At 49.1% G+C, this 14,785-nt stretch overlaps 1 protein-coding gene across 3 annotated transcripts in view; it reads left to right on the top strand.

The window, feature by feature from the left end:
* The window catches only part of LOC119390264 (optomotor-blind protein), a 110,518-nt gene extending 101,930 nt beyond the window's left edge, over window positions 1-8,588 (top strand). Inside the window, exons 5-6 of one of the 3 annotated variants that reach the window (XM_049414708.1) lie at window positions 6,441-6,655; window positions 7,242-8,588. In XM_049414708.1, the coding sequence (XP_049270665.1) occupies window positions 6,441-6,655; window positions 7,242-8,167 (1,141 nt within the window). In that variant the 3' untranslated portion in view covers window positions 8,168-8,588. Of the gene's footprint in view, window positions 1-6,437; window positions 6,656-7,241 lie in introns of all 3 variants that reach the window. The other 2 variants (XM_049414707.1, XM_037657841.2) reach the window with 2 other exon arrangements.
* The last annotated feature ends 6,197 nt before the right edge of the window (window positions 8,589-14,785 follow it).

Below are 14,785 nucleotides of genomic sequence, written 5' to 3'. Positions count from 1 at the left end.
CTCTCGCACACGTGCCGACCATGTTCCCCGCTCGCCCTGTGAAAAGTAACGGCCAGCCTAGAGGGAAGACAAGAGGCGCGTAGCGTTCCTCTTCGCGTTCCACGACGCGAGGTCGGTCATGCCCAAAGAACGCCAACGGAACGCGATCGTGCAAGTGCTCCGGCTTCGCATCGCCTCATAGTCCCCTTTAGCGGGAAATGGTGTAATTTTTGGATCTACGTTTCTATACAGTTAACGCTGGTAGTGATTGCGCGACCGCGATAACGGCTTAGTATTTTTTACTGCCAAGCGAGGCGATTTTGAAACCTCCCATTGTGATTTGTCAGAAGCCATTGGGCCGTGTAATGTCACAGAGCCCTGCTCATGCTTCCGTTGAACAAAGCCCATCATCGCTATACAGTTCTAATTTTTTTCGTACCTTTTTCTTTACTTCTGTCGCTCAGATATATCCGGACCCGGCTCCTCCTCTCCCCTTAAGTGCACACGGAACACAAACCTGCTTCTAGCTCTTGGCAGTCATTAACTCCATAATAAAACGAAGTACCGCGATGGTTCGACGGAAGAAAGGCGTGCGTAGGGTAGTGTAACGACAATTATCCACTACGCCCAAGCCCGGAGTTCGTCATTGCATTGCGAAAGTCACGTAATAACGAACCGCGTGCTTTGAGGCTCCATTTGCACCGTCCCCGTGGACGTTAATAGGGATCGAGGCGAGTGCGCGTAAGCATTCAACTCGGTGACCCGCAGCAAGCTCGTGAGCGTGTGCACCTCGGCGGAGCAGCTGCTTGCGGCAGTGCGCGCGTGTTAGTCGCCTTATTCTGTATACTTTCGATTTAGATGTAGGCGCTGATTACCTAGTTGCTTTTGTTTGACTTGCATCACCTTCCATGTTTCGGTATACTGCCAATGTCACCATACTGTAATTCTTGCTTTCAATCTGTCGGTCAGCGTCAAATAACCTGCGGAATACTGGAAAGTTCTAGTGGAAAGTGTTTGTTGTGGCTCCGCCCTTCCGTTATGGTTAGGTTTTACCACATGGGGTCAGTAAATGGGACTATATGGAGGCCCGTGGCAGCGCTTTATTGCGGTATATATTGGGCACATGTTGCAATCATGCTTTAGACATTGGCGGGACTGTGCCTAATGGCATCTTCGTGAAATCGCCCCGGTGCGCACCGGGGGCACCTAGGCGCTACGATGATTGAACGAAACGGTACACTGGGGCGCCCCGGTGCGATTTCATGAAGGTGCCATGAGACTCGCATTGGTGTATCAGTGAGCGTTACACCGTTTTGTGCGGATGACGTTCGCTGCCGACGCGTTGATGCGAACGTCGCATACTGCATCGTATGTGGGCGGTTGCCCGTTACATGCACGCCCTCTTCACTGAAGCCTTCGCTCACCGAAGTAGCGTATGACATTGCTTATGTATCGAAGCCCCGCGTCCTTCGGGAAACACACGCCATGCACGACGCGTTTCGCTGAACGCGATAGGTCGTGCATCGGTCCCGACAGTCGAGTCGCGCGCTAAACGATTCGTCGCCTGTTTCGACACCCCGCCACTGCATGTATTGCGTAGCGTACGACACTGCGCGCGCACGCGGTGCATTGCCTCACCTCCTGCGACCGTAAAGCCGATACGGAGAAGGAGAGACAGAAAGAGAGCGTCGGTTTCACTGTCGCGACCGTTTAAGCGCGCTCCCCGATCACGTCTGTCGCAGCGGTGTACTCGCTACGCGTGTCATACAAAATACGCTCGGCACCTTTCGCGCCCGACACGCGTACGACGCGGCGCCGTCGCTTGCACGAATCATCGTAGTGAATATGCGATCAGACGAGCGTATACGCAATGCTCGCGCGATTCCAGTTGGCGCCCCCGCTGGGAGCGAGCAAAACGCTTGCGGGACCGCGCCCATTAGCCTTAAGAGGGACCCGACGCGTCGTTAATTAGCCAGCGACGGTATATATTATACGCACTTCGTTGCTACGATGCTCACGTATATTCATTAACAAGCTGTTAACGTCTACGCGTAGGCGTAATATTCCGAGTACAGCATACGCCATGCACGCGGATGTACATGCGTGTATGTACGATATATATATAGGGCGTTCTGTCTCTCCGGGTGGCAGGTATACTGGGCGGCCATTATTGAAATCGCGCCTCGGCTCCACCTCGCGGCTTATTCCCGCAACGCGCGGGTCATTCTTCTCGCTTCACAGCGTTGCCTCCGCACGTTTCTGCGGGGTTATGCCAGATTTGGCGCTTTGTTCGTTTCCTCGCATTTATATAGCGTACTTTAAACTGCTCCCGCACCGCTTTGGCGCGCGCTGTGTGTAAACCGTACGGTTAATTGTGCGCCGAAGCTTATAATAAAGCGTGCCCGTTAATCAACACCCCGCCCTTCCTTCATTCGCGTTCCGTCTGCGCGCGACGCCCACAACGACGCGGACGTGCGTGGCTTGCCTCATTCGTGGCGCGCATGCACGCTTCGCTTGAATCGCATTATGCGCCGACACACACGTACACGCACATTATCACCGTGCCGCGTCGCGACACTTCATGTATTGAGCCTAAATCGCGCAGCTTTAAGAACCGATATAGGTTATCGTGACCCCGTTATGTATACCTACGGGCTTTTATTACGCAGCATGCGCAGTAATGTTGGAACAACTCGCAAAGTGTTTGCCCTAGTTTCTCAGACGCCAGGAAAGGGTGGGGGGGGGGGGGGGGGAGCAAGCTCGAGCTCCTCCACGGGTGGCCCTCGCAACCCTTACCCCGGGCTGGGGACTTCAGCAGCCCCCGATTAGCGTCTTCGTTTTGTTTTATAAACACGTAGCGTACTGTGAAACGATCGTTGCGTAAACAAACTTTCAAACTTTGGTTGCAACAGTGACAGATTTATTTTGTCGACCTCAGTGCCAACGCACAATTTGTCTGGCGACGAGATTGGAGAGAACTGACTCGCAAGAGCAGTAACTCTTAGACGCAAGGACAAGTTTTCGTGAGTAGGCCTGTATAGCTTAACTGGCCCACGGTGTTTGCGAACACGACGACTTTAACGCACAAGAGGTGCGACGGCTTGTTGTCGGTCCTCATTCGGTCCACACACAACGGCATGTTGCTGTCAGCGTCCTTGTCACAGCCGCAGTAGCAGTTGCTGTTATATAGAATCCACGACAAGAACACGTCGTTTTTGTTTTCTGTGTCACGCAACCACCTGTACAGTATAAACTGCTTTAGGCGAACGATAACCATGCACTTGATTGCTAGAGTATATATATAAAGTGCGATGAGCTTTATACGATTGCCGTCATCTCCGGCGCAAGCAATTTGAAGCTACCAGAGTTAAAGAAGTCGTTGCTTGCTTGTCGATCAAAGAGAGTGGTAAGCGTGTAAGCAACTCATCTACCAGCTGCCGCTTTCTGTTTCTGTACTCGTCTATAACTCCAGCGTGTACGTTGTTAACAGTGGTACGTTTTCCCGCAATACGCACTTGCCTTACGACGAAGTCATCCGCCACAATTATACTTTCGTTTTGTTTTATTCTCTGCCCGTAAAACAGGTACGCGGTTCGTAAGGGCTGTACGGACTCCCTTTTCATAAGTTTGAGAGTAGCTCTCCCGCGTGGCAGTTTGCTAATGGGCGCGTAGTCATTTATGACACCCGAAACATAGACGTGGTTCCATCGACGAAACTGCCAGCAAAAGTCAAGCGGCAACTTGTGGAACCATTGAAGTACTCAGTCCACGTTTTAACCGTCATCCGATGACGCCGTGACGGTAGGACAAACTTGTAATGCGGAGAAGAGTGCTTACGGATTTTCCCGGTAAAGTTTAAGCGCTGGGAACAGACACTCACAAAGCCGAGATACACGGGACAGGTGCTGTCCCGTGTATCTCCTGCAGCATCTCTCCTGTGTATCTGTCCTGTGCATCTGTCCTATGTATCTGTGCTTTCTTACCCTTCATCTCGCGAAAGAGAGAGAGTGAAGAAATGGAATTTTATATGGTTTGTAAAGGGGGAGTCTGCGCATGTACTGACTCTATAGAGGCTCCCACTTATGAACGTTCGGTCTGCAGGCGTAACGAGACACGGCTTCCTATATAAACCACTTTTTATACGACTATTAGACGCGCTCGCACGGCCCGCCATTCGTCAAAGCGCAGTGGCAGAATTGATGGAGCGAGCGTGAGCGGAGCTGCGCTTTAACATAACGTGGTCGCTTCCTGTTCATACACCGTCCACCCATTTATCGTTTCTTTTTTCTTCTTTCTTAACTCCCTTTTATTCTTCGAACACCCTAACCGGTCCGTCATCACGTCGCTCAAACCATCAGCGCGGGCGCGTAGGCGGTGTACATAAACGTATATGTACGCGTTCTTTCGTGCATGAGCTGCAAAGCATGGCCTCTAGCCCCAACATAAACACACATAAACGCCCCACATAGCTTCCCTCAGTGTTCCCTGTTCGTTACATTTTTTACTTTCGTCGTGGTAATGCGCGGTTCTATTAATAAGCGGTCTGGTTTGTTGGAGGAGACTGCAGCTTGCCGCGTCACGTACGCGTGGCTTCGCTGGTGGCCCCCATTTTTTGTTTTGTTTTGTTTTCACTGAAACGGCCGCGTCTCGACTCGGAGCTATAAAACCCGACGAGCGCGCGCGCCTCGCTGTCTTCACCGTCGTTCATGACTCAAAGAGGGGGGTAACCATTAACGAGGGCGTTCCCATGGTAATGAGGTTTGTACACGTGCTGGTGCACTGACGAATGGGTTTGTTTCTTTCTTTCTTTCTTTCTTTCTTTCTTTCTTTCTTTCTTTCTTTCTTTCTTTCTTTCTTTCTTTCTTTCTTTCTTTCTTTCTTTCTTTCTTTCTTTTCTTTCTTTCTTTCTTTCTTTCTTTCTTTCTTTCTTTCTTTTCATGCTTCCGAGGGCCTGCTGACTTCCTGAACTGCGTGTGTAAGACGAAATCGAAAAACGAGCGCTTTAACGATCATTATTAATTTCGTTAATACCGCTGTACTATTCGCGCTCATATACGCTACAGGCGTTATCTCATATGTTCTGTGATAAGTGGGTTGGTGCGGAGTGAACAAAAAAAAAAACGATGTGGTGTACCTACTGCGTTTGTCTCCGATTTAAAACAAAATTGAAATGACAACATAACAGTGTATATGAAGTTTCTAAAAACTTTCACTTTATAGAAGTGTGCCGCTTTCGAAAATTACCGGCGTCACGATTCTGTTTTCGCCAAATGTCGAACTCCAGAGAGCACATGTTACATAATCTTCTCTTATAGTTACAGGCATCCTATTTTCACTGAATCGAATATTGAAATCGGAATTAAAAAATAACGTGTAATAATAATAAACATGATCTCATCAATACATTTCATGGACATATGGCGTCGAATGAAATTTCAGTCACCAGTCTAGCGAGATGAGATGAAATTAGTATTCATCTACTAGCAGCAATTTATACATTTCTATTATCCGAGAGGGCAATGCACGCATTTTTGAAGAAAAAAAGCAGGATTTGAAGTTTCATGAATTATAGATGGCACACGTACACATGACATGGCGGCAACATTCTATTTGTGCCTTTATATATACCAAAGGTCGGATGGCCTGCAGATTGATTCAATTTCGCGTCAAATTGAGACCGTTCGCTACTTTATTTAGACTGCTCCTGCGAATCAGTGAATCATTGCGTTTTGCGGTAAACAAGTTTCTTCAGTTCGGATCTGCCCGCGTGGTTGCGACACAAGTAAAATGAACACTAAACTTGAATCATTATAATAGGAAAAGAATGAAGTTTAGAACTTAAAGCACGAATAAGAGTATATATGGACTTGACACGACGCACCTCAGAAGCGCTATCTGGTGCTTGTGATGATTGACGTGTCAAGTGCCGTCAAGTGTGCCGTGCCAAGGCACATAAATATGTATTTTTGTTCATCGGGAGCTCTGTGTAAGAAACAGTGCGATTGGCTTGTTTTTGTTGGGCAGCTATATCTTCGCGGATTCATTCATCGTTCGAGACTGAGGCACCGAATGACATTAAGTCGCTCAAACCTTCTTTGGCATGCAATGACTTTCACAATGTTGGCAGTTCGAGATTCGTAAATTTGATGTCATCAGGTGCGGGGGCGCTGCCCTCCCATTTCTCATGATGCTCACCATTAGCAGGAATGCATCAAGTCAATTATACAGAGTTCGCTCTACAAAGCGCAAGAACAATGAGAGAGTGAAGTGCTGCTCAATATGACGTCACATCCGTGACGGATGTGTTGCTTAATGACGACAGATCCGTGTGGCTTGGAGGCTAAGCCTCCGAGTAACTTATTCTATTACTGCATGAAGATCTTACAACGCTCGTTATTTACGCCATGGCCAGTTGCTATAGGAAGCCCACGGTTGGGTTCGCCCTCCCTTCGTCGCAGGAGACAGGCGATGCTTCTGCAGCAGGCGCCCTCTTCCCTGCACGGTGGCTCCCAGGGCTCGTCGCTGGGAAGCCGCCTGTCTGCCACCAATCACCATCACACGACGCTAGTGTCCGGCCAGGAGGACTCGAGTGACGACGATGACAAGTTGGACGTCGGCGAGGCGTCGGACCTCAGGCCGGACGGCGTGCTCGGTGCGAGCCCCGGTCGGGACAACGGTAGGAGGCTCTCTATGTAGACGATGCGCACGTATTCGCGGCTTGCACCCACGCTGAACGTCAGGCAACCTTATGAAATGCTCCTGCCTGTGGTTTATATAGTTGGAAGCCAACAGGAAGACTCTGCAACATGAACATGCTGCTTTTAGTGTCATATATATCAACAGTAGAGCTGTTGCTCGTGACGATTTCAAGAAGGTATTTATACGTAAACATTTCGGGGCATTCAAATCGGACTTGCATGTAGCGGAGATCACGCTGAGATACATATATACTTCGGCACGACTTAACAAGCACAGCTTTCCCAGCTTTTATAAACAGTGTGCCCAATGTCGGAGTACAGCGGAAGCACAGCTATTCGACAACACTGATGACACTCCATTGTGTAGGTATAGCTGCTCATGTCTCATTCATATCAGGGCAAAACGGTTGAATCAGAAGGTTTCTTTCTTCGGAGTTTCCTTGATAAGTTATAGAACGTTGATGCGCAATACGATCAGGAGCATACGTCAATTATAAAACACTTTAGACGAGCGCTGCATCCCTTATCGTGGTCCTAATTACATTCCTACACCTGTCACCGCAGATGACCGGCGCGACGACCGTCTCGACGGGCGCTCTCCCCTCAGCAGCACCGGCTCGATCGACCTTCATGACCGAGTTGGCAAGCTGTCTTCGAGCGCAGCGATCTCCGGTCTCCCACAGCCGTCGCCTTTGCTGCCGTACTTCTACCCACCGTCGCTGTACCCGCCGGGCCTGACGTTGCCGCAGCTGTTCTTCCCTGGCGCTGCCGCCGCCGCCGCTGCGGCAGCCGCGGCGGCCGCCGCAGGCCTGCCGACGTCACCCGGTGGGGCGACCACTCCCGCTGCGCTCTCCTTCCTCATGGCGGCCAACCACCCGCTGCTCAACCCGGCGGGTTACTCGGAGGTAGCCGCCAGGCTGAAGCAGCACCGCTTCTCGCCCTACACGTTGCCGGGTAGTCCTGTGGCGGCGACGGCGTCGCAGCAGTCTCCCTTCCGGTTCCGGCCTGGCGGCGGTGGCTTCTTCGACGAGGACGGCTCCCCGCCGCCGCCGGATGCGCGGTCGCCTCTCGAGACGTTCCCGAGACAACACCAGCGGCACCCGACACCACCTTCGTCGACGACTCCGCCTCCTCTGATACCGGACTGCGGGGCGTCGTCCGCCGCTCCTTCGTGCTCGAGCAAGCCCGGTACGCCGGTGAACTCGGACGACGGCGGCTGCAACTCGTCCTCGGAGGGTTCCTCCTGTAGGAGCACCTCCGGTGGTGGGTTCGCCTCCGGCGTCTCGCTCGCCGCTGCTACGTCGTCATCGGCGGCGTCGAGGAAGCGCGCCTCACCTCCGCTCTTGTCGTCTTCGCGGTCCACCTCGAACGACCTGAGGAGCATCGAGAACATTGTGAACGGACTCGAACAGCGGCGCAGAGACTCAATGGCCGCCGCGGCTGCGGCTGCCATGGCGGCCGCGCAGCAGGACAGCAAGGCCGGTTGCTAGTACAGGATGTATTGTGCAATGCGTGTTGTGTACATAGACGCCCTGCTGTATACGCTAACATGTGTTCACGCGCTACCCTCCGTGTCGGATTGTCTTCGCAAAGCACTCACGAAAAGCTTCCAGGTTTGGGCATGTCCATGTTGGTGAATCGCTTCGTGTCGAAGGGTTGTTGTCTCGATTGCTTGTGGCTGCTGCTGCTCCGACACAAAATGTGTAGAGCAAACGTCCTTAGACGTCGTTGTTTTACAACCGTGCGGGTATGTTATCAAAGTCCTAAGATGGCATGAGGGAAGTGACCTGCGCTCGGCAGAGCGTATTTACGTGCCGCCTGCCAATATATTCGGCGAGCATAACGTTAACAGAGGAACCGCGTGCCGATACCTCCCTCTCATTCCCCACCAGTTTGTCTCATGTCACTGCAAGTATGTTTACATTATGCGACCCATAGTTTAAACGTGGTAGTGCTGGGTGGCAGTCAATAGATTTTGCGTGGCTAATCATTTGAACTCAGTCATATACAATCTGACCAAGCTTATTGCAGCTCATATTCAAGCTTTTGTAGTTATAGAGTGCTTCGCGAAGTCAGTGGGGCGGAGTGTGCGCGTGTGCGAGATGCGCGCCTCTGCAGTGGGATGTTTCTAATAGAATGTCCTACGTGTGTGTATGTGCGCATATCATATTTCGGTGTGCACGTGCGTGTGTGATCGATGGACGTCCGCAAGCATCGACGGACCGCAAAGCTTTGCTGGTCAAACTTTCCGCCCGTATGCCGACGATGTGCGCTTGAACTGCTACCGTGGACAATATTGCTGGGATGAGTTTGTGTGATGCGTATGCGTGACCGTCATTTTGTTCCTATGTCCCTGATGTTAATATTTTTTTCTTTCGGGCGGCTTGTTTCAACTGCTAGGAGCGCTTGTCATCTTCTAGCTCTGCTGCGAAATGAACGTATGTACCTATACGTAAACTTCTAATACGACGATGATGGATTCGGGAGCTGCGGTACGTGACATGCCTTGACGAGGTCCTGTTTACAAAAACCAGCGTGCAGTGAACGCATAAAGATTTATAGTGAGTGCGTATAATAGAAGCCGCGGTCGTTTGTTCGCCCGTAGCGCTGGAGCTGGCAAGTTTTCTGACCTCTCCTTAATTACCGAGATAGCACAGATCCATTCACTGTGGACAGGTGTGAGCGTTTGACGTTCCATGCCTGAAAGATTCTTTTCTTTTTAATGGCTTGTGTGGAGTTCTCGTGTGAGTTATGGTAGCTGCGTTCTCTACATCAAAATTCAATGTTTTCCTCGCGACCGAGCCCCTGTCGGTGCCGTTATTTCTCGGTGAAAATACCGAAGCTAAGCGACGTGTCTGCTTTTAAAAACCCTCCGTTTGCCGACTCTGTTGTGAACACGTACCTTGAGGAAAGAACCCGCACTTGAGGCGGTTCGACAGTATATAACACAATGAAATTCATATTTTACGAAAACATGACCGGTGTGAGTATTTCGAAAGACCTTGTATCCTATAGCACGTGATATGCCAGTTTCGGCTGGTACACTTTACACCTATAACTTCGAGACGTACTCATTAGTAATGAACTTCATTGTATTTAGGTGTGCACAGCAGTTCCATTTCGCCCTTTTTTACTCTGAAAAAGAAACTTTGGTCATGTTGTTGCATGGGCAGTGTCGCATAACTACACGTTTGCGTCAATAAGAGAGTGTATTACCTGAAAAAAACAAAAAAAACATCGCACTTATTTCTGAACAAAAGGCCCTCGCAGTCGTTTAGGTTTGTTGGTGCGAGAAACGTCTCATACGTATAGGATTCTTTTTTTCAATCTCCAGACAGCTTTGAAACAAAGACGGGGTTATACGTTTTCCCGCAATATACGTTTACCTGCAATGATTAACGACGCGGCGTCGTAAACATCGCTTTGGCTTTTCTCCCATAGCCAATGGCCTTGAGAGAATTCAAGAAGGAACCCCATAGACAATTTACAGGCCGCAAGCATTTCAGTTGTACATAAATATGACAAGTATATATAGTATAAATATATAAATATGTATACGAAACAAGGTTGCAATATCACTGCATTTGTTATAGCTGTATAATTAAGCACAAAGCATACTATTTTGCGTATTTTGCAACATTCGTCACCAGCCTACTTATTTTCCTTTTCATTTCATTGAAAGAATCCGAACATTATGTTCTCACAGTGTTCTCACTGTATCTGCCTTTTTTTTTTTGTTATTGCTGAGCAAGCCTCTATGGATCTTCAAAATAAGCATTGATGTGTGAGACGCACTGACGCATGAGCTTTGTGTGGCGAAGGCGTCACTTATGTTATATTTATTCCTCAAGTTTCAGCAGTCAGAACGAACATATTATTGACTGCGTTTAGCAGTAAGAAAGATAGCAGTAAGGGAGTGCTGTGGCATAACGGTCGACATGTACTGCGCGGCTGCAAAGCTCAAGAAAGCACACAGTACTTACGTGATAGCTGAAAGTATTGGGAGTAATCTTGTTATAGGCTTTGCTCGAAAACGACCAGCGCTCTCGAAGCATTCGGGATTGTATACGCCCCATCTGTGTCTTTTACCAAAGACGGTTCCTTAATGTCAAGAGATTTGGAGACATCAAAATTTCAATTACACTTTCTCACATTGTCATGTGTGTTTCGTATATTGATCAAATTGTGTTCTGGCCTATTTTTCCCGGCTGTAGTGTGCAATCGACGGCTGACTGACATCGCTGGTGTGTTTGTGAAACGTTGTGACGTATGTGAAATCGGCTTGGCCTCGGTGGAAAAGCTCCAGTGCTCGAGCAGTGCGAAACCTCACTGCTTCTTGATACGCAATAGAGCGTGTTTTCACTGGAATGAAGAAACTTAAGTTTAGGCAGAAGCGTTTTATTCCAACTTTATTCACGAGAATGTTTACATATACGCTATCCGTGACCCTGTAGAAACAGAAAATAGCAGAATAATCAGACGAAAGCAATAGGAAGTTTTATGTATTGCGGCTTTGGGCAACCCAAAGGACCTTCATACGTAACTAAAGGAGCTTTGCGGATCCAAAGTACCTTTATGCTTCTTCAAAGCACTTCACCCTCTTGAGTTCTCTTGTCAACCGCTTTGGGATCTGTTGTAATTACGGCGAATTACGGGCACCGAAGACCTAATACCCTCTGGAAATACGCCCGGCGAGCACTTGACGAATAAAAGTGATACCCGCATCTACAACCTAACACATGCAACGGCGACCGGTCGGTGAGCGTGTCACACAAAGAGCTTTCATTCCTGTTATGGCCGCACACGAAAGCTTGTATCACTGTTTGTTTATTCGTCAAGTGCCGTCGATTTCGTGGTTTCCGTCGCGATAATGCCACAAATTAATTGTGCGAACATATTTAAGCATAAAGGTCTATGGAGATAAAGCGCTCTGTCTACACATTTTGTTTCAGTGTTTTTTTACTATCGAATCTTTTTTTTTTGTTTGTTAAGAAAATTTTTTTGTGATCAGCAGTGGCGTTTCTATTGAGCTGTGACGAAAGCTGAAATTCTGATGTCTCAAATCTATTGCCCCACTTTTTTTTTCCTTACTCTGTGTTGGTGTTTGTGTGCGAGTATGTACTTTCACCTGTGTTCGCGTCACTGCTTGAGTGCATGCTTGTAAGTGCAGGAAGCGAAAGAGAAAAAACAACAACAACCAAGAACTGTTCGACTCGCGCTCTGTTCCACAGCTCCGGGAGAAGAAATCCGCATGACTGTACATAAACTTCACTCGAGCGCTATTGTTCAAATAGGAGCGTGAGAAAGGGACAAAAGCGATTCTCGACGGATGAGAGTGATGTGTGTGAGAACAATAAAATTAGCTATACGACTGTACAATGAAAACGACAAATGACTCGACATGTCTGTCTCTTTCTTCCTCATCTCTTTGGGAGACATGACTGTACTGTATACTGCGTGTGGTAATCACGCCATAGTGCACAATGTGCGCTTGCAAAAGTGAATTACGTGGCCTTGAATGTATAATTGCCTTTGAGAAGTCTCAAGAACACCCAACGGAAGCATACTGCTTGTGTATGTCACACTGCCAAGGTCTTGCATTTACACTGAGTATAGCAAAAGAATGTTGTTTTGTTTTTCTTCCTCAGCAGTAGAGAGCATAAATTTTTCATATTCATGTAGTATCTGTACGACTCGTGTGCGTGGCTTTGTAGTCTGTACCGACTCTTAATCAGGTCTCGCTTAAAGTACTGGATATAACCAGAAACCGGACATTTTTTGTCTATAGTTTCCTGGATATAGTCAGCATTTAGCCAGGACCTGATCTAGAGTGTACTACGGGAAAACGAACGCTTCGTCAATGGACTAATAGACAATACGGCTGCCTGCGTTTACGGTATAGCGGAGAGCGAATATTCTAAAACTTCTAATGACAAACCCAATATCCTGCTGCTGGGTTTGTAGAACTATTTACGGAGGGCGAAAATGTTACACGGTGGCCATGTCACATGCTGGAATCTATGTGAAGCGGATATTTGATGAATAGGTCAATTAAGCTCTTCAAATACTTCATTCTGGGGCAAGTTCAGTTGTCTTTAATTTCATTCCGAGCAATGTTCAAGATGATGAAACACCTATTTCGGGCATATTATCTTAGGCAAAGAATGTTTCGCTTAAAAGATAAACTATTCAAAATACATGTCTGACTGAATTAGGTTCCAAAAGCTCCAGTTATCACTCTATACTCGTGCTGTACAGATGGAAGTCGCTGGTTAACGGCCATGTCATGCTTTCCAAAGCAGTTTCGTACACGCCGAACTCCAGCGCTCCCGCAAGGAACGCCTCAATAAGGAAATAACTTGCATAGTCCATGATTGTTTACATCCCGCGGCTTTATAGCCAGCATCACGGTGCGCGACCTTTACAACGAAATGACCTGCATAACGAAGTATATTGAAGGTCCAGCGCACTTTCTTATAGAACAGTTTGACTGTAGATAAAGTTACGAGTATACTATACGCACAAAGCTACTGACAGGGTGTACTTACAATCAGACCAAACGTGACCAAGGTGTGACCAAATGAGATCGACTGGCAGGCAGCCTCACTTCATCTTTCTCGTTGTCGTCACTGCATCACCAACAGTCTTCAGGCCTTCAATATCTTCACGTGACAGTACAGCGGCCTCGATGACAGCAAGACTCTAATTAGCGGAGATACAAAAAAAAAGGGGGGGGGGGGGGGAAGAGAAGCAGACACTAGACATGAGAAGGAAGGAGTGTGCGTTTGCGAGGCGGGTGTGCCCGACAAGGTTGAATCGCCTGATGGAACTCAGGAAATTAGCGGGGTGTCCCAAGGGAAAGAAAGACGATCCTTCTAGAAAACTCGGCCTACATGGGGGACACGGTTGGCGCGACAACATCGCGCAAAGGCCACACACATGTGCGCGTGAAAGTTGACGCTGCAAATGTGGCGGCCTTTCGTCGAGGGGAAAGACTATCTCCCACAAATCTTCCGTCGTCGCTCTCCGGTCTACGTATATGGGCGGCGTATGACGCCCTCCGTGTGACTATACCATACACATACGCTCCACACTACCAGGCTTAGCTGCCGCGTTCGTAGGGACGGAACAGTCACGGCCTCGAAAGAGTGTTGCTATGCGTTCGTCTCTTTCGAAAGGAAAATGAGGCGAGTCGACTTCCTTCCGGGGCTGGGATTCTCGCACGGGCGGATGCTACGTCTCGTCTCGTGCTGTCAGACACGAACCACACACAAACGTGTGCACACGTGGAAATGCGCGCGGGCGCTGGCTGGGCTGCCTCGGCTCGGCGCCGCCGCGTCTCTACGCAAGCTGCAGCAGCAGCAGCAGCTGATGCGTGACGCAAGCGCGTAACGCGCGTGTCCAATCGCGACCGCCATTTCACGCGGCCGCGGGAGGAGCGCCGGCTGCGCGCCGCGCCTCTTGGCGAGACACCGCCACGGTGGAAAGGGCGAGGCGTTGCGGCGCAAGTGTGATTTGAAGTTGCGGCAGCGCGAAAACTTGTGCGCGAAAACGCGTGCTCGCGGTTTTTGCTGAGTATGCGGAGGGCTCTGCTGCTGCGGATAGAAGTGGAGAAAGCGGTATGCCCTCAGCGCGACTGCGTCGCTCTCATGTGGATACGAGAGAGACCTGGCCGATGTTGGAGGGAAACAACTGCGTTGCAAAAGACACACCACCGCCAGAACTGCTCGCATACCAGGTCTAATCAAAATGCTGCTTGAGTGGTCTTTGTTGCATTGAAACTTCCACCTGTAGGAACATTCAATATCTACCACGCATTCGCATATGAAAGTCAAACCATGAATGTCGAAAGTCCCAATATATTCCATGGTTTCTTGGGAGGTCCCAAGGAGGTTAAAATGGTCTAGAGCATCTTAAAGATCGCATGAGGCGCCAGCGAACAAGTGTTTCGAAAAAAAGAGACGCTGCATGCAACTGGGCGCTTTGAAGTGTGTGTTTGTGTGTGTGTGTGTGTGTGTGTGTGTGTGTGTGTGTGTGCGTGCGTGTGTGTGTGTGTGTGTGTGCGTGTGTGTGTGTGTGTGTGTGTGTGTGTGTGTGTGTGTGTGTGT

The sequence above is a fragment of the Rhipicephalus sanguineus genome, chromosome 4 (assembly GCF_013339695.2).
Source record: "Rhipicephalus sanguineus isolate Rsan-2018 chromosome 4, BIME_Rsan_1.4, whole genome shotgun sequence".
Classification (NCBI taxonomy): Eukaryota; Metazoa; Arthropoda; class Arachnida; order Ixodida; family Ixodidae; genus Rhipicephalus; species Rhipicephalus sanguineus.
The sequence above is the reverse complement of the archived record's forward strand: the minus strand, read 5'-3'. Positions and strand labels throughout refer to the sequence as shown.